The sequence below is a fragment of the Diadema setosum genome, chromosome 18 (genome assembly GCF_964275005.1).
Source record: "Diadema setosum chromosome 18, eeDiaSeto1, whole genome shotgun sequence".
Taxonomy (NCBI): domain Eukaryota; kingdom Metazoa; phylum Echinodermata; class Echinoidea; order Diadematoida; family Diadematidae; genus Diadema; species Diadema setosum.
Window position 1 is genome coordinate 9,370,233 of NC_092702.1, and position 25,408 is coordinate 9,395,640.

The window sequence follows — 25,408 nt, forward strand, 5'->3', positions numbered from 1 at the left end:
GTAGCAACTGGTAATTCAAAAGAAAAATTAAATATAGAATTGTCATACATTGTATATGGAAGCAAAGTTTGGCATTCCTCTTTAACTTTGCTCACTAGTATGTCCAGCTTACCAGAAATTTGTAGAAGTTATACAAATTGGAAAAACAACATTCGTTCTCAAAGCATGTCTATCTTCGTGTCTCGCAATAACGTGGCACAGAGGGGTTTCCACCATGGCACATAAAGAGTTAATGATTCTTGTGTTAAAGTTGTTTTTATTGCAAAAGATAGACAAATTGCATAATTATGTCCATACAGTTCCAACACCAAAGCCATAGTAATAACTTGTTCCTGGATAGCAACACAGAAAGCAAGACAAGTTCTCACACTCCCTCCAGCACCCTTTTCCACTATATACAATAGATTCAAGTCATACTGTCATACTTCTTGTGTAGTTTGTCTCCTATTCTTTGAAGAAAAAAAAAGTCAAAGGGGAAAACATAGTTCTCAAATGCCAGCAAAACTGTTGATTTTTGCTCTAAAATGCACACATTATGCAAAAGAAATCTGTGAAATATGGCTGCAGTCATACAATTACAGTTTGGTAATGAGAACCGTATGTTTTAAATTTCAGGGCTTGCAGTCAGAAATCCGTAACACATATTTTGTAATTTTGACTATAATTGTATTCAGGAGAGAAAATGGTCATCATCATGATGCTACTGATGGCTTGTATAATGCACCTTGATGAAGGTGACGTTTTACTTAGACTGCGCTACCATAGTTGCGATATCTAAGGTTGGTATCACTAATATCTTCAGATAATGTCCTCAGAGCTGTTGGATTATTTTGACAATGAATTGTCTGTTATTGTCTCTGTCATTTTGAAGTCTTGTTCAATTTTCACTCAGCTTCCTCCATTATCTGATTTCATCATGATGTCTGATCTTCAGTAATCTTATCTCCCATTCATCCAGACTGTCCAAGGATGTGTGCAGACAGCTGAAAACACATTTTGCTGACCTCTACTCCTTAGTTGTTGATTGCAGCAGTCCAGAAAATGGTAAACAACTCGGGAATCGCCAGTCACTTGACTGATAATCTCATTGTAACTTACAAAACTTTCTTGTTTTATGAATGTGCATACACACATACATTGTACCTATCCCTTTCCACACACAAACACATACTTGTAACCCTATTAGCTAACTAAATGAGTAGAGATATTTGTATTGAAATTTGGTTGTCTCATATGATTGAGTGAGTGCCCAGATTCATTATTTGATACCAACTTGAATATTAAAGGTGGATAGTCCCGGTAGTGTAGAGGGCGCTGTTGATGATACTGCCGATCACCGTTAGCATTAATACAAAGATTACCGAAGTTGAGCTGTCATCAAGAGTAAAGTGCGTAGGTGTTGCTGAGTAACGTTGCCTTTGTTGTCTTCTCTGCGCGTCAGGCACACTGTAGTAATGCCAGGGTGCGTGCATATGTGCTTGTTACTATGACATCACAAAAGAAGTTTGCTAAAGCTGTCATCCCCCTCAGCCGAATCATGAGCCGAACTGTGATCCGACCACTGACTACAGTGAATCGGACTTCTTCGGACTCGGGGAAGTGGGCCAAAGCGTAAGCGCTAAAGAGGAGTCGATAGCGTAGGTCTCTATAGGAAACTTGCGCCGTGCGCCTGCGTACGCATTTGACTAAAACACCGGGACCATGCCCCTTTAACTATAGATATCAATATTGTGTTTTTATACCCCCGCCACACATAGTGTGAAGGGGGTATATAGGAATCACCGCGATGTTGGTCGGGCGGGCGGGCGGTCGGTCGGTCTGTTGCAAAATCTTGCATCGCGAACTCCTACAGTTTTGAAGCAATTTAAATGAAACTTAGGGTAAATGATGATATTAAGGTATAGATGTGCAAGACGTGTTTTTTGTGGTTGTCGGACAATGCGTTGCCATGGCAACCATAATTTTACCACAACCTTGTGGATTGAATAACTTCCATAGTATTTAAGCAATCAATTTCAAAATTGGTAGGTATGATGATCTATAGGTGTAGCTATGCAAGACACTCTTTGTGTTTGCACTTGACGAAGCGTTGCCATGGTAAACGCATGTTTTCTTTGAAATCTTGTGGAGTGAACAACTTCCACAGTTTTGAAGCAATTGAAATCAAATTTGGTAGGCATTATGGCCTTGAGGCATAGATGTGGAACACATAATTTTTGTGTTTGTCAGACAGAGCGTTGCCATGGTAACCATAATTTTACCAAAACCTTGTGGATTGAATAACTTCCACATCATTCAAGCAATTAAGGTCAAATTTAGTATGTATGATGATCGGGAGGTGTAGTTATGCAAGACACCAATGTGTTAATATAAGAAAAATGTGTTGCCATGGTAACCACTCATTTTTGTATCAAATTGAACCATTTAATCTATGAAGGTGGAATTTGGTGTGTATGATGCTCTTTAAGTGTAGTTTTGCAAAATGTCCTTTGTATTTGTATCGGACAATGCGTTGCCATGGTAACCGCATGTTCTTTTTTTTTAATCCTGTGGAGTGAACTTCTTCCACAGTTTTCAAGCAATTGAAACCAAATTTGGTAGGCATTATTATGGCCCTGAGGTGTAGATGTGGAACACATAATTTTTGTGCTTGTCACACAAACCGTTGCCATGGTAACTACAATTTTACCAAAACCTTGCAGATCGAATAACTTTTCCATCATTCAAGCAATTAAAGTCAAATTTAGTATGTATCATGATCTAGAAGTGTAGTTTTGCAAGACACCAATGTGTTAGTTTAAGGAAAATGTGTTGCCATGGTAACCACTCATTTTTTGTATCAAAATAAACCATTCAAGCTATGAAGGTCAAATTTGGTGTGTATGATGGTCTTTAAGTGTAGTGATGCTGGGGGAAAGCATGTTTCCATTTGCTGTAAGTTTTATACTCGGTGTCATTTCTGTAATTGTACAGTAAACTAAAATTATTCTGTTTCCAATTCGACAATAATGCACAAACTTGATATTAACGTCATTGCCCTCATGACATCACATACTATAAAGCAAAACTAGGGGCGGGGTTATGAATCACCTTCAGTGATAATTCTAGTTTAAGTATTGCTCTGAGACAGTTTCATTTACTGTTTAATCTTCATTTGCAACTGTTTGTGTCCTAGTAACTTGTATTGTAACTCTGTACTGTATTCCTTGTGCTTACATGCATCTGGGCAAGTATTAATCACAGAATATATGTTCATGTGCGTTAAGATGTATGAAGCAATAAAGTATGTTATGCACTTGTAGATGTAGAACAAATCAGTTACAAAATTTAAACCTGCAGGGGCTGTGGAAAGGGGGGTGGGGGGCTGAGGTACTACAGACCCAACCATGTTTATGTTTACTACCCTTGACCAACCCCCCCCCCCCTCCCTTTAAACCAAACAGCTACCATCACTACACATACTTGTTATAGTTGCAATAAAATGGTGTTTCAAATTGTGCATTGTTTCTTTGATAGGTCTGAACAATTTTGCAGATGGTGCTCTCGCTTTATCTGGAAGTCATGCTAATGGTAAGTTACGTATGATTTTATAACTGCACCTACTGCGAGAGACATTTTAGATCATGGTTAACTGTTATATTTGCAATGCATGCAAGCAATATTTAATTGAAAAAGATTGATGATAAGAGAAAGCAGTGAATTAGTCAAACCTGTCGTGTTTTGAAGATGGTACATGCGATCATATTTGTCAAGAATAGAATTCATTTCCCATTTCTCATTATCAGTTGAAATCTCTAAAATGTGAGAATGATTCCATGAGGATCTGAAGACACATAATTAGTAGAATGACCTTGAACTGAGATATACAAGGTTACCTGTCCCTTCAAGTGTATTTTCCAATTTCTGTCTTTGTTTTTCTCAGAGAGTAGCGAATGGAAATCATGTCTGACAGTGGATAATGTGAAGAACATGGATTGTGTGAAAGCTTTGCTGAAGACATCAGAGGTAAGGCACATGCACTTTGTGACTGTTAGATGGTAATTGATCTCGGCTCTTGAGGTCTTTTGGTGTGTAAGCATGATGATGCAAACAGTATCCACTTCTTGCATGGTTCACATCACTGTCGACTAGGGATTTTGCTTTTATGAACAAGAAGAAAGATTGCAGATAGATAGATGGGAGCAGATGGAAAATCATCACACTTGTCCTCACTTGCAGGAGGTCACTATTCTCTTATATATTCCGTCTTCTCTCCTCTCACAGGTCTCAATCTTTTGCTCTGGAGGCCCAAAAAATGAAATAAAAATACTTTCCTTGATGGCACTCCTATTACAGCAGCAGTGTTTCTATCAAATGCCCTTATGCCTCAAGATGGCGCAACGATCCTTTTGTTTGTCTGTCTGTTATGATACTTATTGAATTGAAGATTACCAAGCTACTGTGGCTCTGTGGTTAAGACCACTGAATGTCGATCATAAGGTCCGTGGTTCAAGTCCTGTAGCTGCAGTCATTGTGCCCCTGTTAAAGTAAGGCACTTTATTCTCATTGCCTACATCCTTCAGAGGGGACTTACAGTATCTGTCCCATGGTTGCTTGTATGTTTACAAGCATTCCTTGCTTCCTTCCTCTGATAGCAGCCACGTAAAGAAACTCCAAGTCTAAATTCAAATTTAGATTTAGGAGATCACAAGATATCTTGATGAAAGAAAGTTTGTTGATGTTTGAAGACTAGACTAAGATGATCTGACCATATATTGGTTTTGTGAGTCGGAAGTCAGAGGGTTGAAGTCATTGGCCAAAACTTACCATTCAAGCAAGCATTCAAGCAGTGGTCAATGAAATGTCACATCCAAATAATTTCATCCTTCAAATGTTTATTTCTTTTGCAAAACAGAGAGATATATGTTTCCTACAACATAGTGAGACTTTTGATATGTAGGATGTATACCGACAGATCGTTTTTGCCAATGGGTGTGAAAAAGTCCAGAATTGATTTTGCTTCTTGTGCAAGAGAGGGAGAGATGCACCCTACCACATAGTAAGACTTTCGATATGTAGCATACATATCGTCGCTGGGGCGACAAGACCTCGTATCTACAAAATGTCAAATGTTCAGGAGAGCAAAAAAACATGGCAGCCAAAGCACTGTATCCAATGGGATAGACATTCCTTTGACATGCTGTGGTGGCTTCATTTTGGGGGTAAGACATCTAGGATTTGGACAGGACGTCACTTAATTGATTATCTGACCATTAATCTAAAAAAGTCATTTTCACCAAAATTGCAGATACAAGGTCTTGTCACCCCAGCGACGATATGCTGACAGATAATGCATGTGTTTTTTATGTTCTATTTTTTTTTTATGTTCACAAACTCTGCTGAAATTGTTAGGATAGATCCACTGTGGGGTTTAGTTTGATACCGATTGGAATCCAGAATTTTTAAAAAGGTTTTATGCACAGTTTTATGGTGTTAGTGACCTTTCTAGTACTTCTTGTTGTTTATTTCTTCCTCTCTGTGGGGTTTTTTCATGACCAGGAAGCAGCCAGAAGCCAACAGAAGTCTCTCTTGGAGGCAGCCAAGAGTTTACAGTATGCAACTCGACAACCTCCACCACAACTCTCTTCCAACCTCCGGCAAACAGCACACCAAACTTCTACCAGGTTGGACTCTACAAGCAATGCAGCAACTTTGAGGACACCATCACACACAACTCACCATCTTCCTGCTAAGACAGACTCCGGAGCTAACTCCAGCACTTTAAGGTCACTACCACAACCATCATCAAACAGCCATCCCAGTAATTTGACACGGGCAGTCAGAGGACATGCTAGCTCAAATCATTCAATCAACACTTTTGGAAATGCTCCTTTAGGTGGGCCCAGACAAACTTTTTCCCAGCAAAGAACCCTGCAGACTCCAAACTTCCCAACAGCATCTGCAGATCCCCGTGTGCCTGTCCCGTCTGCCGCCCCCAATACCCGACCTTTTAACTCCGTCGGAGTCAGTAGAAGCACGTCGGCAGCAGGGTCTATGGGCTACGATCCCACATCGCAGCTCTGCAACCTGGGCATTCTTGGGACAAGTAACAGTGCTTCCGGTGGACCGCCATCTTTGAAGAGAAAGTTTGGAGCTTCTGGTACTAGTTTTGCAATTACTGTCAATTTGTTTGGGGGGGGGGGGATTGAATGTTGCTGGGGGTTTTTTTCTGTTCTGTTTTAGTTGTTTTTGTTGGTGTTCTGGTAAGGTTGCATAATCCTATACATTGAATATCTTTGACACTTGATGGGAGCATGGTACATTGAAATATATGTGACCCGCTACAACAAAATGATCCTTAAGTCGGTCGAGGTCGATTATTCGAAAATTGCATGATATAATCCCCTAATCTTTCTGCTTTAAATTGATATATAACGCATTCTATAAAAATAATCGGCTGCGGAGATATCGATGTTTAAAAGAGAGCATGTCGAGACGTCTGGAAAATCACTGTTTCGAGAAAAGCGTCCTAAAAGTCTTCCTTTCGACGCAATCGCGATCAAGGGACACGCAAGTCAGTTTTCACCTCTAGACAATAGAAGGTAAGCCCTAGCAACCCCCGAAGAGTTCATTCAAGCACATCAGCGTCGGCGGTCTCCTCACCAACCAATCAGTGACCAGGATGTGAGAAGCGGCTGAGCATAGCGCACCCCTCCCGCACGCACCAGTCGACTGGGCAGTGTGCGAGCTTCACGCTTCGGTTAGCAGCAAGCAGCAAACTGACCAATGAGATCACTCTGGTCGTTGTTAGGGGCGGAACCTATCTGTGGCGCTCAATCCAAATTTTCGAACCAGTTTCTGCTTCGTTGAAACGCCAAAAAAACATGGCTCAGAAAAACGCTATTTTTTTATCTTTCCTTTGATCATTTTGCTTCAAAATTTCGACAGATGATAGAAGACATGTTAGACTCCAATAATATATCAAAATCAGAAAATCGTAAGTTTTGACCAATTTTAATGCTCTGACTTCAAACTCGATTTTCACGGCTTCGACCGTGCGCGACTTTAGGACCTTTTTTGTTGTAGTGAGTCACATATTAAAAACATAACCAGAGCCTTGATCAGTGTGCAAGGAAGGAAAATTTGCCACATTCATATATCATATCTAATCTTGATAGGTGCAAAATCTCTCAAGAAACTTGCACTCTCAAGTGAATTTTTGACAAAGTCCTGCACAGTGCTTACAATGAAACCACAAAAGTAGCTGTGTGCATTGCCGTTTGCTGGGAATGTCCATTGTGTGTTTGGGCAACTACTTGTAGGCTGTCTCACAATCAAAATCAGGTTCTGAGATTATTTTCACAACTTCCTTGTTTGTACTGCATGCAACATCTCAACTGTCTAAAGATTATGCTGTCTTAATTCTTGAATGCCAGTCATGGCAGTATTTTGTGTAACTATTGCTAGGTATCTCATTGTGATGTCAAAAATAGTTATTTGTGAGCATATTTCCCTCTCCATTTACTAGTTTTCTTGTCAGCTTGATTTTTCATTTGTGACTCTGCACCACAAAACCAACAAAAAGTTGCCAGACATGGATTTTTAGTCAAGGGCAGATTCTGAAAGAGCAGACACTAAGCTTTAAAATGATGTATGACTCAATTCAAATGGACTCCCCTAACCTATCTAAACACTGGAAAGAAAGTACACACTCTGGAAAAGTGTGAACTGAGAAAAGAGGCTCTGAAGTACAGGGTCTTTTCAAGCGCTTAATCTTTAAAAGCCGCGCTAGCTGTGAGATGCAAGGGACAAAACACAGGATGTCAACCACCGGAGCAACAACAATGAAGGGATCATCAGATTAAGCTGAAATTGAGCATGTTCTATCAACACATTCTGTCCATGATTGATGCCAACTTACAAAGCAGTAGCATTATCCTTTCAAAAGTTATTAGACTTGAAAGTGAAGAGTGTACAAAGGATTTCAAGAAATGAAAAGGGGCCTCTAATACATACCTGATCATTTTATACTTTCCCCCAAAAAGGGTTTGTAGAAAAACTGCTTAAAACACACTTTCCCATTCGTGTTATGATCCCAAACTAAAGAATAATGTAGAAGAAAGATAGCTCTTTCAGAAAATATGAAAAACTCAAGATTTACATAGTTGACACATTTCACCTGTTTTGAGTCCTCACGTGAAATCAAGGGGTGTGACTTTTTGTTTGTTTTGTGGTGCACAGTCACATTTTGTTGGAGGGAGTGAAGAAGAATTTGCACCAGGTAATATCACAGAAGATAATCATTACATTACCAAGCTCTTGACAGTGATGTTTCAAGGGATGCCAGAAAGTGATGCTATATGACTGTACATTCTGAAATGTATTCCTAGCTAGATGTTAGCATACCTCTGTGCTTTGATGCTTTGGTTCCAGATGAAGATGCACAAAACAGCTACAATACTCGCCCTGGTCCCCACCAGCAGTTCATGGGTGATGCTGCTGGACCCAGTAGGGCCTTTTTCAGGGGCCCAAGGTCACGAGGCCAGGAGGACGAAGAAACAGGGGATGCAGTTGGTGGCGCATTCCGTAGTGCTCGTGATCAACTGGTCAGTCCAACTTTCATTCATTCATTCATTCATTCATTCATTCATTCATTCAGTCTTTCATTCATTTCCTTATTCATTCACTCATTCATTCATCCACTCATTCACTCATTCATTCATTCATTCATTCACTCACTCATTCACTCATTCATTCATTCATCCATCCATCCACCCACCCATCCATCCATCCATCCATCCATCCATCCATTCATTCTTACACCCAGCAGTAACAGAGAACAGTTTTGCAATATCTCTGTAGTAGTCTTTTCACTTGTTGCAGTGAGATATATTCTGTGCACTTATGGTTTTTCCATAATCATATGTGTTGCGATATGTTTCACAATAATATAGAATATAATGACCTGCACCATGCATGTTCAAAATTATGTGTACTATTGTATTAGATTCATCTCTCTGCATACAAACGATATCTCTGCTTTCCTTCAAGCAGCATATCAACAACCAGAAGAAGTTTGGCAATCGAGGTGGGGGTGCCAATGGACTCTCTTCTGGCTATGGAAGTAACAGGAAGGTTCTTGGTGTAACACGGTGTGTTTGTTTTGCTTTCTCTTTCTTTTATGAACATCAACAAATGCAATTTGTGTAATCACAAGAAAAAAAAAAGAAGAATTCTTTTTGTGAGGTATGTCACAGTTCATGTGACCGAGTTGCAGTAATAAGGGCTTTGCATTGATTGACAATGAAGCTCAGGTAATTTTTATCCAAAGTTCTCCCAAACTTACTCAAACATTGTTATACTTTCACATATTGCCTGGATTGATTTGAAATGTAGGAGTAAAAGGAAGCCTCAGTGTGTATAATGTGTCAGGGTGAATGACAGTGGGCATAGCTTTTATGCTTTATCAATTGCAAATTGCTCTCTGTTTTGGAGATGCCTGATGTTTTATCAGAGGACAGAGCTTAGAAATTGTGTCATTTGCAAGGTACAGTCAAACCTGTCTTAAATAGCTGCCACCTGTCTATAGCGGCCACCTACCGTAAACGGCCACCCACCATAAATGGCCACTAAAAGCAATTCCCTCCAAGTGAAAAGGCATGTTAGAGACACTGTCTATAGCGTCCACCTGTCTATAAAGGTCTCATTTTCGTCTCCCTTGGATGGGATGCTATAGACATGTTTGACTGTATTACCTCATGTAGGCATTTATTTAGTGTCACAAAGGAACAACATGTGAAATAAAACATTGAATTTGCTATTCACTTTATCTCATGTTCAGTAATACTGAATCTTGCTGTTCACAGCTAAAAGTATAAATCCATGCATAAATTGTGTTGCTAGATTCCATTGCAATTATTATGCTTGAAAGGGCAAACATTTATGGATCTACCAACTATGAATTCTTTAACAGAAATACTATGTGTTCTTAGATTTGGTTATTTTTGTTTGTTTGTGTCATTGCTCTACCCTTTCCTTAGCCTTTATGAAAAGAATGACCTAACCAAGGGTTTTATTGGAGCTCTTAATTGATAAATGATTTTATCATGGAGTGTTCCAAGTGCTTATTTGCTTAATATAGGAACCAATGGTTGGTTCCATTGAATGTTATTAGAGGACTACTGATCCTGATTATTTTGTAATGCTACTCAGGAAAGTCATAGGGTTTTAGCCCCAGAGTAGTCAGGTATCATATACCTTGCCATAACTTTGCCTTTAACTTTCCATAACATTGTCTAACTTGTTTGCTATTTGCCTATTGATGTAAGTGTAACTTTTTATTCTGTCTCCTTTTTTTTTTCTTTTTGCAGTCGTGGTCCAAACAGCAAATTTGTGCCACCTGTCATGAATAAAGAGGAGGGGGATAATAATCGCATGAGGTATGTAGTCTCCTGCATTATCATATCACTTTTTAATATACTAGTCAATGTACCCGTGGAGTGCCAGAAATCCTCTATGGGTCTACGCAGGTCAAATAACACTTTGCGCTACTCCTTGGTCCGATCTTGGCCAAACTTGATCATCTTGTTATTTATATTTGGTCTTTGAATAAAATTGAATTGAATTTAATTGGATTAAACTATTAAATAAAAATCACCTATGATGACCCATGATGATGAACTTGCTTGAAGCATAAGCAGGGGTACACCTGGGAATCCCCATATAAGTAGGCCCAGTGCCGTATATTAAGAGAGTCTGGCCAAGTCGGTTTTTGGCTTATGTGTTTTGGTGATTGTTCAAAAGCTGGTCCCGTGATCTACAGGCGCCATGTCGTTACTGAAGTGCGCTCATACGCAGTGCCCATTGTTAACTACCCCTTATTTGGATTGGTTATTTTGTTACGTCTGAGCGTACACGCTAACCCTGTAAGGCGTAATACGCGCAGTAACGACATGGCGTCCAAATTAGCAGTTGGCCAGACTCTCTTTATATACGGCACTGAGTAGGCCTACATAGCACCCTCTATCGGGTGTCTGATTATATTTTTTGGGGAATCCCCATATAAGTAGGCCTACATAGCACCCTCTATCGGGTGTCTGACTGCAGCTGACGAAAATTAGAAGTTATTTGACCTTTGACCCCAGTGACCTTGACCTTTCCAAAAATGAACCCCGCAACGGTAATTTCGCGGTCAACCTGCATCCACCCACTAAGTTTGATGGAGATCGGACCAAGGACCTGGGAGGAGTAGAGGAACAAACAGACAAACAGACAAACGTTGCTCGAATTATAGTATGATCTAGGAAGATATTAGGAAGAACTTTGAACATTCTTCTTGCATTGATATTCAAGTAGCATACCCACAGTGTGCTGTTAAGAAAGATCATCAAATACATATCCCAACAAACAGCCCATGGATGTTTAGGTGTTCAAATTAACTTGGTATAGATTACTACTGTAAAGCAAGATAATTTTAGCGGCATGAAATTTTCACGAATTGGAGCCAACAGCCGTATTCACGGCGTGAAGATTTCACGAATTGCCACTGGCATTAAATGCATAAAGTGTAGACAAGAACTTTCATGTGCATTTTAATTCTTAATTAACGATATAAGTAAAGTATAAAGAGAATTCCACAAAATTCAATTTCTTGGAAAAAAAACCCCACACATTCCCTCGACATTTTACAGTCATCTGTTAAGGGTAATATCATTCCCCCTGCCTTCCAAAAGAGGCAAGTCAAGTGCTCCCCCCCCCCCAAAAAAAAAAAAAGAAAGCACAAAAAGTGAAAACATGTTGACATTTTTTTTGTATGTTCTATGCACGTGACAATACATGCTAATAGTAGCTTTCTCATCCAGCTATGATGTGGCACTGAAACTTCAAAAATTCATGACTTTTGGACAGATTGGCATTTAGATTTTCCTCAACTTTCATTGATGTACCATATTCTACTAGTGTAACTGCATTCCCTCAATCCATATGTTTATTAATTAAAGGTGAACTTGTCCTTGAATATTTGGGAATTTTATGAAGTAACTGATATATGTGACATTAACATCTCGCAAAATTATTGTCACATGTAAAATGTATATGATAATCCCAGGTGGAAAATCAAAGCTTCTCCTCCAAGAGGGTAATACGTATTTCTCATTCTGCCATTGTGGTTCTTAATGGTCCTGTTTACCTTTGGGAGCAGTGATTAAAAAAATGTTCAAGATTTCACATTTGATGCATATGTGTAGGTCAGTTGTATCACAAAACATCCTACCATATAAAATGTTCACAATAAAGCCTAAACTTTAAGGAGATATCACTATTTTTCTTAATAAAGCATAACTGTATGCAGTTTAGTCTGGAAACATTTTTATTATAACTATTGTTCACGTTTTGTTTATTTAACAATACTTCACAATACACATCGATTGTACTGGTTCAAAATTTTGCATTGGTTGTTTCTATCTCTAGCTCACATTTTAGAACTATTTTGAAGCACTAATGCTGGGTTTTTGTTTCATCTGCAAATGGTAAATTATGCCTTTTTATTGTGAAATTGTCCTACAAGTCCCAGTTCACTAGATATTATACTTGCAAAATATATGGTGTACACAGTATAGCTTGCTCGTCAAACTGGGCAAATACTTTTAAATGTACAGTTGAACCTCTATTATCCGGCCTCCCTTTATCCGGATCTCTCTATTATCCGGACGCAATCTCGCCGTGATTTTTTTATCTTTTGTAATAATTACGGGAGGAAAGGGCATTCCCAACGGATACATTTCTTAATAATTATATAGGTAAATCATCCCAAGAATTTATACAAGAAAATGATTTCATTCTTGCAAACACGAACCTCTATTTTAGGGTTTGCTACTGAGTGTAACAATGAAAAGGTTGCAGTATAAACATTACTACATGTGGTACTACAATGGGCTACATCAGTACATGTACATGTGTATGTATATGTAGACTCTACATGTATAAAGCATTGAGTCTCCCGTATCCGGCCAAATCCCTTATCCGGACGAGCCCCGGTCCCGACTTGTCCGGATACGAGAGGTTCAACTGTAATGTATCCCATCCCCCTCCCCACTAATGAGACTTACTGAGTACTCTAGTACACCATAGGTGATGAGAGCTTTGTTTGCTTCTATTTTTAGTGGCTACAAGCCTCCAGGACGTAATGGCGGCAGTGGCCAAGGACTTTCAAGTAACAAGGAGCAGGAGCCTGTTGATGAGCGACTTATGAATATTGATCCAAAGATGGTGGAATTAATCATGAGTGAGGTGAGTGTTTCACTATACGCCATTCATGAAAATGTTCCATGGTGTATAGCAGTGATAGACTTTCATCTAAACAAAAATAGCATGTTGTAAATCCTCTTATTGTCACTTTTGTTGCTTGCCTAGTCTTTTGTTGTTATTAGCTGTAGCAGTGATAGAAGTAACATTACGAGTATCATTTATTCCCTTTAGAATCAAATATACAGTTTACATACATCAAGTTATCATGAAGTGAGGTAGTTCATGTCCATTCATAATATCATGAAATTGCAGTTTAAAATGCATGTATTGTACTCTTATATAAAACTATATTATAGTATTTGTACACTGTGTTTAAGTACCATCCACTCTTGTGTAAAGGATGGCCATTTTCATTTCGTGTTGTTTTTCAAATTGGTCTATGAGCATGGCTATATTTAGTTTCATATGCAAAGAAACATGTTTTTGAGCAGGCATCATTGCCATGTGCAAAAACCAACAAATTAGTTGGGGTTGTGAAGCAAGAGAAAAGTTGTTGGTCATTATGAATCCTGTTTCTTACAGATAATGGACCATGGTCCACCAATCAACTGGGATGACATTGCAGGACTGGAATTTGCTAAAAACACGATCAAAGAGATTGTTGTCTGGCCAATGCTGCGACCGTAAGTAAACAGAGAGAAGGGAGGTGATGTTTGTGTGTGTGTGTGTGTGTGTGTTTGGCAGTTTCACAAATTTGATATCCTTGAATATACTGAAAAAATGTTCTGTGAGATGGTGTACATTTATATGTTCTTGCTTAACAAATGTAACATTTTGAAAAGAAAATTTGAGAGAAACTCTAAATTGATCTAAGTATCAAGATTGTTTTTTTTTTCTTGCTGTCCTACAAGATAAGAATATGTTAATTAAAATGGGTTCAGTATTGCTTGGATACAGTGAAACAAAACACAGAGTAGTAAAATTTGAAGTCTAATTGGACAAATGATATGATCGTTGTGACTGCTCAAATCTTTATAATTATATTATTGATGCCCCTGTCACGCTTTGCCGGATAAGGCAAACGCATGAGAAACGAATGTCGATTTTTGACATCCGTTGATATCTGTTAAAATGCGTTTCACGTCCTTTTTATCTTCTGGTGATTTCGGTCAGAGCAGCCATAAAACTTCATGCATGTGCAAAGTTTTTTTCTCACCAAAACGTATAGCACAATCTGACCCATGTCCGATGGTTGTACGTTTTTTCCTGTATCTGCACTGTAGTTTGTCGTTTTCCATGTGTTTCCATCCACTAGGCCTCTTGTAGAGTCCGTTGCTGCAAGAGATGTAACAGATGGAATGGCTATTTACAGCACATCAAACACATATGCACAGTTTTCTGACATTCGATTTACATCTCTTGTGTCACCCAGTTGTTCCTCGTGCGTTTTGTCTTGTGGGCATGCGATGCATATTCATTTCTCATGCGTTTGGGCACGTTCCAATGTCCTGCACATACACGTAATTGCCAGAGGTGTGTTTTGTTTGTCCCCTATACACCGTGCATTTACGCTCTTTAAAACGGAAACTTTACACTTTGTCCACCGGATTGACGATTTGAACAACAGATGAGCAAAATATCGCCCAATCCATATACGGTTGGTCTATCCTGCAAAGTGTGACGGGGCTTTAAAGGACAAGTTCACCTTCATTAACATAAGGATTGAGAGAATGTAGCAATATTAGTAGAACACATCATTGAAAGTTTGAGGAAAATCGGACAGTCCGTTAAAAAGTTATGAATTTTTGAAGTTTTTGTGCAGTCACCGCTGGATGAGAAGACTACTGCAGTGTATGATGTCACATGCGTACAACAATATAAGGAAAATATAAAGAGAATTTCACAAAATTTCATCTTTTGAAAAAAGTGCACATTCCCTTGACTCGTTACTGTCATATGTTATGGGTAATATTATTCCCATTGCCTTTAGAAAGAGGCAAGTCAAGTGCTCTTTTATTATGCGAAAAAAGTGAAAATATGTCGAATTTTCTTTACATTTTCTTTATACTGTTGTACTCATATGACATCACGAGCCTTAGTAGTCTCCTCATCCAGCGGTTCCAACACAAAAATTTTAAAAATTCATAACTTTTGCATCGATTGTCCAATTTCCCTCAAACTTTCACTGATGTGTTCTACTAATATTGCTGCATTCTCTCAATCCTTATGTTTATGAAGGTGAACTTGTCCTTTAATAAACATTGTAATGGGCATTCTGAAGCATTTATATAATCAGTCCGACCTCAGTTAGCCTGCCATGTCAGGATCAGCAGGCATCTGATCAAGGTAAATTGCTAGATAAGTGATATATACATCCACACTAAAAAATGGCTCTTTCTACCAAGTTGTATTTAGGTGTACACAATCCATTGTCAACATACCATTACTACAATTATTTACACTCAACTTGTTACTTATAATGTTGTACTCTTCATGTTTGAACTGTTACCATTGTGGAATCTCATCATAGAGAATCATGATACCATTTAGTGACATGTAGCACATTGTACAAGCCATCTTAGGCATTTATTGTCATATAAAATATGTTGCTGAACACTAACAGCATTTCAGTTGCTGGGACCATAGTCGAATAGGGTTGTGATAAATCGTGTTACCATATCATGACTCAGGAGCACGAAGCATGCATGTTGATTGTGATATAGACCATGTTGTATACTAATGATTGTTTACTTCTTGTTGATCAACAGGGACATCTTCACTGGCCTACGAGGTCCTCCTAAAGGCCTGCTCCTGTTTGGTCCTCCTGGTACAGGCAAGACACTTATCGGTAGGTCAGAGTTTTTTTTAAACTTTTCTACAGTTATTTTATGTTAAAACAATCTTCATAAATGCAAATCGTAAATACAAAGACACATGTGTCTGTGAATGTTCTCAGTCATCCAGGTAAGGTATCACATGAACTATGTCGGTAAATCTAGTCAACTGGACTTACTTGTAATTTGGAGTAGCGACGTTTCACGTCCTCTCCGGGATGCTTCATCGGGCCGACTGATCTTTGGCGGCAATTGGTCGTTGACCCGTAACAGGGTCGGGGAAATTCGGAAAGCGTCGAGGAGTCTTCCGAACTGCCGGGTTGTAGGCTCCGGCTAGGTTGTGCTGGAAAGGCCTGAACTTCTCGGTGGCACCAGACCGCATATCCTACGCGGAATTCATAACTGTGACTGAGTCAGCAATCAGGAATAACAAACTACAGACATCGGCAGCAGAGGAATTGAGAACTCGTGTGTCAGCTTGTTTAGTGAATGCCAGAACGCCAAACTCCAACCTTTCTCTTGCAGAGAGAGAGGCTGTCAAAACACTAAGCAAGGAGGATAACATCATTTTCTTGCCAGCAGACAAAGGCAGATGCACTGTGGTGTTAGACAAGACAGACTATGACGGCAAAGTGAATGAGTTACTGAGGGACACAAAAACATATGAACTTCTCAAGCGTGACCCCTCAACTGGCTACAAGAAGAGAGTGATTGACATTCCGCAACAATTACAAAGATCGGAAGTCATTGAAAAGGCCTTGTACTACAGACTGTACCCAGGTGGTACGGTACCCAAATTCTGTGGACTGCCAAAAATTCACAAAGAGAATACACCTCTACGACCAATTGTGAGTAGCATAGACAATGTAGCAAAACACCTTGCATGCATAATAGGACCACTTGTTGGGAATTCTGTCCACCTCATCATCAACTCCGAAGATTTTGTTGACAAAATCAAGGACATTCGATTAGAGGAGGGAGAGACAGTAACATCTTATGACGTAAGTGCTCTATTCACGTGCGTTCCACCCGACGAAGCAGTACAAGTGGTCAGGGAATTTCTAGTGGAGGACACATCGTTAAGTGAGAGGACGAAGCTCAGCCTAGACCAAATCTGTTCTTTATTGGAGCTGTGCCTGAATACCACTTATTTTGTGTACAATGGCCATTTCTACAGACAGTGTCATGGTTGTGTGATGGGCTCGCCAGTGTCCCCAATTGTTGTAAATCTGTTTATGGAACGGTTTGAACGCCAGGCTCTACAGTTGTACACGGGAATCTCACCAACATAAACGTAGATGTAGGCAGTTCATAAATCCAAACCAAGACACAAGGGCAAACCTAACCATAGCAAGACAACGACAGAAAAGCGGAGGTCCAACGTGACGGTTCCCTATGTTTCCGGACTTTCAGAGAAAATCCGTAGAATCTTCAGCAAGCATCATATTCCTGTCTCATTCAAGCCTACCAACACATTGAGACAGAAGTTAGTCCATCCTAAAAGACTCCGAAGGACAAAAAAACAATGTGGTCTATGCTGTCCAATGCAAGGATGACGAGTGTGAAGAGCTGTACATAGGAGAGACAAAGCAGACCTTCGCCAAACGTATGTACCAGCATAGACGAGCTAGCTCGTCTGGATGTGGAGACTCTGCCGTATACTCCCATCTGAATAGCAGTAAGCACACCTTTGACAACAAGGAAGTGATCATCTTAGATCGCGAGGCATGGTGGTTCGAGAGGGGAGTCAAAGAGTCTTTCTATGTAAAAAGGGAGGAGCCATCCCTAAACCGAGGAGGGGCCTGCAACACAACCTAGCCGGAGCCTACAACCCAGCAGTTCGGAAGATTCCTCGACGCTTTCCGAAATTCCCTGACCTTGTTACGGGTCAACAACCAATTGCAGCCAAAGATCAGTCGGCCTGATGAAGCGTCCCGGAGAGGATGTGAAACGTCGCTACTCCAAATTACAAGTCAGTCCAGTTGACTAGATTTACCGATATACTTCACAAAGACGCATACAATTTTGTATTTTTTTGTTTTGTTTATGAAGTTTCCGGTTCCAATACTAAACTTGATACTAGTATTGTACATACTCATGCATGTGGTATTTCAGTATCACCTAGTTTTCAAGTTAACATACTGTAATTCCATATTGTGCAAATTCATTCATGAGTTTCCTTTCCTTTCTGTCACATGTTACTTACGCACACAATAAGGGAACTGTTATCCTTACTGTCATAACACAGATTCTTCATTGGACACAACTGAATCCTCCTATGTATGTCATGTATGTCAGTGTTCTTCATTTTTTTTTTGCAATTACATGGTATCGTGACCAGCATAATGAGCAAAGATTTTCAGATATAGGTATTTCTTGCTTTATTATTTGTAATCACGCAGGGAAATGCATTGCTTGCCAGTCTGGGGCCACTTTCTTCAGCATCAGTGCATCCTCTCTCACATCCAAATGGGTAAGTAGACATTTTGTGTCTGAGAGTTTAGCCCAGCAAAAACCAAAAACCACATCTCTAGGGTTTTGGGGTGTATGTTTCTACCATTTTAGTGTTTTGTTTTCTTTGTTTTTTGTTTTGTTTTCTTTTGTTTTCTTTTTGGTTCAACATTACTATTTCATAAATCTAAAAGTAAAAAAGAACAAGAAAAGTCTTTCATGTAAGCTCTTTGTTATTCAAATTATTTGAGTTGCTAAAATGTAACAAGCCTATATTAATCCTGTAAATTTAAAATTTATATCTGATTCAGTTGGCTGCTCGTTTTCAGAAAAGGTTCCTATTTCTCTTTCCGTTTAACAATCTTTGTACATTATTTTTTGATCTCTCACAGTTCCATCTAATCTTTTTCTAGCATTGAATACTCAGAAAAGAGTAGACAGAAATATGCAGAGTTTCCATAGTTATTATTATTATATATTTTTGGGGGGGAAATTGTAGGGAGAGTTCTTATATGTTTTTATTTTGGGGGATGAGTGATAGTGGAGAAACAGTCTTGTAAATATCCTAAGTATGAAGTGCCCAGTATTCTCTATCAGTTTTGATTTGTAGTTGTTGCTTTGCTTAACATCCGACATAGAGTACCACAGTTCCATGTCATTGTAGTCCATACAAGGAGACATATTTCTTCACTGTGTGAAAATGAGAAACAGTGTAGATAAGGAATCAACAGAGAAATAGGAAACTATGCTGGTGAGATGTTTGATTATAATATTGTTTCATTCCTTCCATTATTCTGCGAGCTTTCTGTCATTCAAGCCTCTCAGTTTTACTTTTCTTCTTTTTTTTTGTATAGTGATGTTTGTAATCTCTTAATCTCTTGATATTCCCCCAAATTAATATTGAATCAGTGTGTTTCCTTCCTCCTCCTCATAGTAGAGCAGATAAGCCGAAGAATTGTGCAAAATTTGACTAAAGCATGAAACTTTCACCATTGTTAGTACATGCTATAAGATTAATTTTAAGATCGGGAGGTAAGTCTGAATTGACCTCTGATGACCTCTAGAGGTCAATGACCTCAAAATCTAAGAAAATTGATATTTTGCGTCATTGGTTAATGATAAACACAGTAATGATGTACTACAACTTAATATTTGTCACAGTGAAATTGTCTTTATGTTCCACAGAGCCCTGACAGGTTTCTACCTTTGACCTCTGATGACCTCCAGAGGTCAATGACCTCAAAATGTCAGAAAATTGATATTTTGCATCATTGGTTAATGATAAAACACAGTAATGATGTACTAAAACTTAATTTTTGTCACAGTGAAATTGTCTTTATATTCCACAGAGCCCTGACAGGTTTCTATCTTTGACCTCTGATGACCTTCAGAGGTCAATGACCTCAAAATGTCAGAAAAAGGATATTTTAATGCGTCACTCATAACTGAAACACGATAATTATGTACTAAAAACTAATTTTTGTAAGAGGAATTGCCTCAATGTTCCACTGAGCCTTTCGAGTCAGATTTCTACCTTTGACCTCTGATGACCTCAGATGACCTATGATGAGGCCAATGACCTCAAAATGTCAGAACATTGATATTTGGTGCAATTGGTTGATGACAAACATGATTTAGATGTTATATTCATTTGTATTACAATTGAATTGTTTTCCTATTCCACAGAGCAAGAGAAATTACTCACGTGTCTCTACCTTTGACCTCTGAGGAAGGTGACAGGTCAATGACCTCAAAATATCAGAATATTGATATTCTATGTATAGTCAATGGTCAACTTTGTAATACCCGATGTACAATCATTTATGCTATTATAGAAGAATCTTGTCATTCCATGGAACATTGGTCGTTAGCCTGTGCATTATATCCAACTTTGACCTCTCAGGACAATGAGAGGTCACTGAGGTCACATGTGTAGGCTTACCTGTGTTGATGTTTGGCTTCATTGGTGTAATCGTAAATGCTTAATCATGTACAAATCACGCACTGATGTTTTGATCAAAGTATGTATGCATATTCCACAGAGCATTGGTTTATAGTAACAGGTCTCTGAAATGTGAGAGGTCAATTACTTCAGAAATAAGCTTAAGTTTCTTGAGTGATGGCAGTGACCTCAAATACAACTGTTATGTTTGGGTTAGTTATGTAGACTAGCAAATATAGGCAAATATGGCCATTATCTCGACACTCGAGGAAAACAAGGCCCACGAGACTGATATACAGAGTGTTTAATCTATTCAGTGTAAGTCTCATAGATCTTTTCCCCCATTTGTCGGACTCATTATGGGACTGGTTTGCCTAAGTGTCAAGCTCATGGGTAATATTTGCATAGTTTCCAGCTGGTGGGCCTGTATTGGCCAGTGTAAAGCTGGTGGGTTGTTACAGTATGACTGCGATGAATGACTCATGGTCCTGGAGTATACAGTCCACAGCTGCGACATCATGGACCATCTTGAAAACTTCGACATACTGTGAGGCCCAACATGCATTCCACATGAAGCAATCCTGTGTATTGCAACTAGCTATTGCCATCCGAGACCTAGCCAGGGAATACATAAGCATTCATGGCAAACCATGGAGAAAGCGGATTGTGCAAAATATTTTGGAGTTCCAATAGGAGGCTCAGCTGGAATCAAATCGCCACAGCAGCTTAAAAAGGTTATCCTTCAACCAAAGACTCTCTCCAGACGAAGATACGAGTATCATAAAGTTCAGGTGTTTTGCTACTCCATGCCGCTCAGGACTGTCCTGGAATATGCATGCATCATCTGGGATCCATTCACCCAGGTGAAACATCATGAAGTTTGGAATGATCCAGAGCAGATATGCACTCTTTAGCTGCAATGACCATCATATGCAAAACAAGCAGTGTTACAGCCACACTTGAAAAACAAAACAAAACTACAATGGCAATCCCTGTAAGAAAGTACAGCTCAGGCAAATTCAGCGATGATGTTCTGCATCAAGAACCCCACAATATTCACTCCGCAGGAAGTTGTGGCTCTATTGCTGCATTCTTCAAAAAGGGCAAATGACCAAAAATGTCAGGCATCATTTGCAAGAACACAAAGTAGGCCTACTCCCAAAAAAGGTGGCGGCTACTCTCGGCCACTGTCTCTTGTATCTCTTTGAAACACTTCAGGAGAGAGATACTCAATATTCAGCTCTGTTATTAAAGATATATATGTCTCTCTTTTTGTTTTTGCATTTGTTTGTTGTTTTTTGCTTCATATAGCTCTTTGGATACCTTCTTTAACCAATTAAGAAAAGGCTCCATGGCAGAATATTACAAGATTACACAGTATAATGAAGAAGAAGAAGAAGAAGGAGAATAGGAAATGAGATCTGCTGTCAATGGTGCAGAGCCAATACCAATCAGTTCCATGGCAGATCTTAGTCGGCACTGCAAAGGTTTGGATGTCTCTCTCTGTTGACAAAGGATATTCTAAAGCTCCAAGTAAGTCCATGGGGTGGTTTACATTGTCTGGGCATAGAGGGTTGGGTTGGGTATATGAGGATATGATGCTTTGTTATAACAATTAGGTCTGAGATATCTATTTTTTATGTTTGTTTTGACCATCCCGCATGGATCTCCAACGAAAAGGAATGATAATGTGTTAGACCCAGCCGCCACCGTGTTTTTTCAATAGATTTTGATATTACAGTGAAGTTGAGAAAAAAGTAACCGCTCATTGTCCTAGATGGAAGTCAAAATTGAACTGTGTGTGGAATACTCTGCATACAATTTTGGACACACACACACACACACACACACACACACACACACACACACACAAAATGCATTTTTTGGAATATAATTATTATTTCATAACAGCTGGCCATTACAAACCAATGAGACCAGACATCAATATTCTTACATTTTGATGCATATCTTTCAATATCCTCCAGGGGTCAGAGGATCATCGCTAATGTTCATGTAAGTGAAATGAGTACACGCCTTTTGAATTGCTCACTTTTATTGCTATAGAAATACACAATATGTGCATCATGTCAATCATTAAATATTGTATCAGTTTCATTTTCAGTCTTGGATTATTTTTTCTATGTACAAATGAAATCGTGGCAAAGTAAACAACTTTCACATCAAAATATAAACGAGAATACTAAAAAAGAAATGGATGTAATAACGTGCAAGGCAAATACCAGGCCTACATCATCTTAAGGTATACAGGTGAAGGAAATCACCTTATTGATAAACAATTAACTTGACTGGGATAGCGACCACTGAACAATATTGTTTCTTAAAACTCTCTCTTCTTTTCAACAAGTGGAATAAAACACATGCACATACCGGGGCATCAGTTTGGAGGAGGGGTGGGGTGGTGGCAAGGATAGTTGACCCCCACCCCATTAAATTCTTAGATGTGGACTATGTTTTGTTGTTGTTAGTTTTTGTTGTTTTTTGTTTTTTGCTTTTTAGACAGAAAACTGCCCAGTTTTTCACTTTAAGTGTGCATCGGATTGTTAAAATTTAATTCTGAAATGCAAAATCTCCCTTCTGTGAGAGGGGATATCTCCTTTCGATAGACTCCTTCCCCCTGCTTGGTTCCTTCCACAGATATAACATACTTTGGGGAATGATAATTTCCCTTATTCTATGAAAAAATTTTTAAGAGATATTTTTATTTGAATTCCAAAGATGAAAAGGCTTTCCTATATATGCACGATTGTTCATTTTGGAGGGCAAGAGGCATTTGCCCCGCCTCCCGAGAAAATATGGGAGGGGGAATGGTGGGGACATAAAACTTTGCCTCCAAGTATTTCCTGAAATTGAGATTTTTTTTCTTCACTTTTTTGACAGAAAATGAATTGTCACTGAACATTTCAGCTATGGTATGCACCAGATTAAAAGGCAGAATCTCCTTTGCATACCCTCTTCCCCACACTATCTTTCGTTATGTCCCCTTCCATATACGCTCAGTGCTTTTGTCCCATTTTTTGTTCTATATCATCACAAAGTATGTACTAGATCTTTAATTTCAGTTCCGACATATCAAAGAAAATCCCTCTTGTTGGAGGGGGTAGTGTATCTTTCAATTAACAATCCCTCCTCGGTTTCTACCCTTAGATTTGGTACACTCCTTTTACTGATAATTTCCCAAATATTCCATCATAAATGTGTATACTAGATTTTTTTTTTTTTACATTTCTATTCTTACTGCAAAGGCTCCCTCGCATGGGAAGGATTGGGGGACAGCCCCTTTCATACCCTCCTCTCGCTGTATCAACCTCTCCTCCATGCATTGATTATGGCTACACATTTGGGTATGGACTTTTTTTTTTCAAAATGGTAGTTCAACCAAGAGTGGCACGAGATCATTGAATTGCAAACAAAAGAATGCAAAAGCTCCATAATGTGGGAGGGGGATACCTCCACCCACATCCTTCTGTCGATTGGTCTTCCTCCATAGATGGCTGACTTACTACACCTTTTTGATACAATTTCGAGGTATTCCTTCAAAAGTGCCTGTGTGCCAGGTCGTTGAATCTCATTTCTCAAAATACAAGAGCTCTGTCGAATGGGAGTGGAATACCCTACCCTCGCCAACGCTGCGCTTGCTGGGTTCCCATCCATATAGACTTGGTACACCTTGGTGATCCATAATTTTCCAAATATTCCCCAAAACGTATGCATCAGAACAAAAAAAAAAAAAAAAAAAAAAAAAAAAATTCGTCTTTGGGAGGAGGGTAGGTGAGATGCGCCCACACCCCATCAACTTCCGTATAAGTGATGACGCACACATTAAACAAGAGCTACACTGAATCACTGATTTCAGGTCTAAACCTGCAAAAATTCCTATCCCCCACCCACATCCTCCCCCTCCGCTTCATTCCTTTGCACCATGAACTTATGCTTTAATATTTTCCAAGTTCCCCCCCCCCCCACGTGAAAACAGCTCGACACCCCTTGCTCTGTGCACATACCCGACTTAGATAATTACCTGAAAAGTTCTGCGGAATGAGTAGCCACTTTTTTGGTAACAGAAATGCATGGTTTGTAAGCCCTACATTATAAACAATTATTAACTATTAACTATCGCAATATCAATATTAACATCCTCACATTTCATTCGAGGTATTTGACCTTGTGTGATTTTCATAGGTGAACGGTAATGGCTCGTTAATAAACAGGGCCTACGAGTGCTCTCTAAAACATCATCATGTTTACCATTGATGATGCCAAACTATTCTGATACTTTGAGGTCATTGACCTCTCGAGATCATCAGAGGTCAAAGGCAGAAACTCGTCTGTGTGCCTTGGAATATGAAGACGATGTCATTGTACACAGATATGCTTGTTTTGTACATCTTTACCATGTTTGACCTTTCACCAATGATGTCATACTTCAATATTCTGATATTCTGAGGTCATTGACCTCTCAAGGTCATCAGAGGTCAAAGGTAGAAACCTGTCTGCTCTTTAGAATATGAAGACAATTTCATTGTAAGACAGATATGCTTGTTTTGTACATCTTAACAATGGTTACCATTAACCAATGACATCACAGATCAATATAATATTTTGAGGTCATTGACCTCCAAAGGTCATCAGAGGTCAAAGGTTAAAACCTGTCAATACTCTGTGGAATCAGAAAATGGTTTCCCTGAAGTATAGATGCCTGTTTAGTGAATCATAACCACATATATCATTCACAAATGTCTAAAAACATCAATATTTTGATATTTAAAGTTCATTGACCTCTGGAGGTCATCAGAGGTCAAAGGTAAAAACCTGTCAGTGCTCTGTTGAATCTGGAAACGATTTCTCTGTGGTATAAATGAATGTTTAGTGCAACATAACCACATATATCATTTGCAAATGTCTAAAAACATCGATTTTCTGATATCTAAAGTACATT

The 25,408-nt window shown here is 39.0% G+C and overlaps 1 protein-coding gene across 2 annotated transcripts in view; it reads left to right on the forward strand.

Annotated features, from left to right (window-relative positions):
- LOC140241701 (fidgetin-like protein 1) overlaps nt 1-25,408 on the forward strand; it is a 43,730-nt gene that overhangs the window by 9,300 nt on the left and 9,022 nt on the right. For both annotated transcript variants that reach the window (XM_072321447.1, XM_072321446.1), the window contains 11 exons: nt 959-1,044; nt 3,517-3,570; nt 3,923-4,005; nt 5,539-6,139; nt 8,413-8,585; nt 9,034-9,131; nt 10,350-10,418; nt 13,140-13,266; nt 13,807-13,907; nt 15,993-16,072; nt 18,461-18,531. In XM_072321447.1, coding sequence (XP_072177548.1) covers nt 959-1,044; nt 3,517-3,570; nt 3,923-4,005; nt 5,539-6,139; nt 8,413-8,585; nt 9,034-9,131; nt 10,350-10,418; nt 13,140-13,266; nt 13,807-13,907; nt 15,993-16,072; nt 18,461-18,531 — 1,543 coding nt within the window. The remainder of the gene's footprint in view (nt 1-958; nt 1,045-3,516; nt 3,571-3,922; nt 4,006-5,538; nt 6,140-8,412; nt 8,586-9,033; nt 9,132-10,349; nt 10,419-13,139; nt 13,267-13,806; nt 13,908-15,992; nt 16,073-18,460; nt 18,532-25,408) is intronic.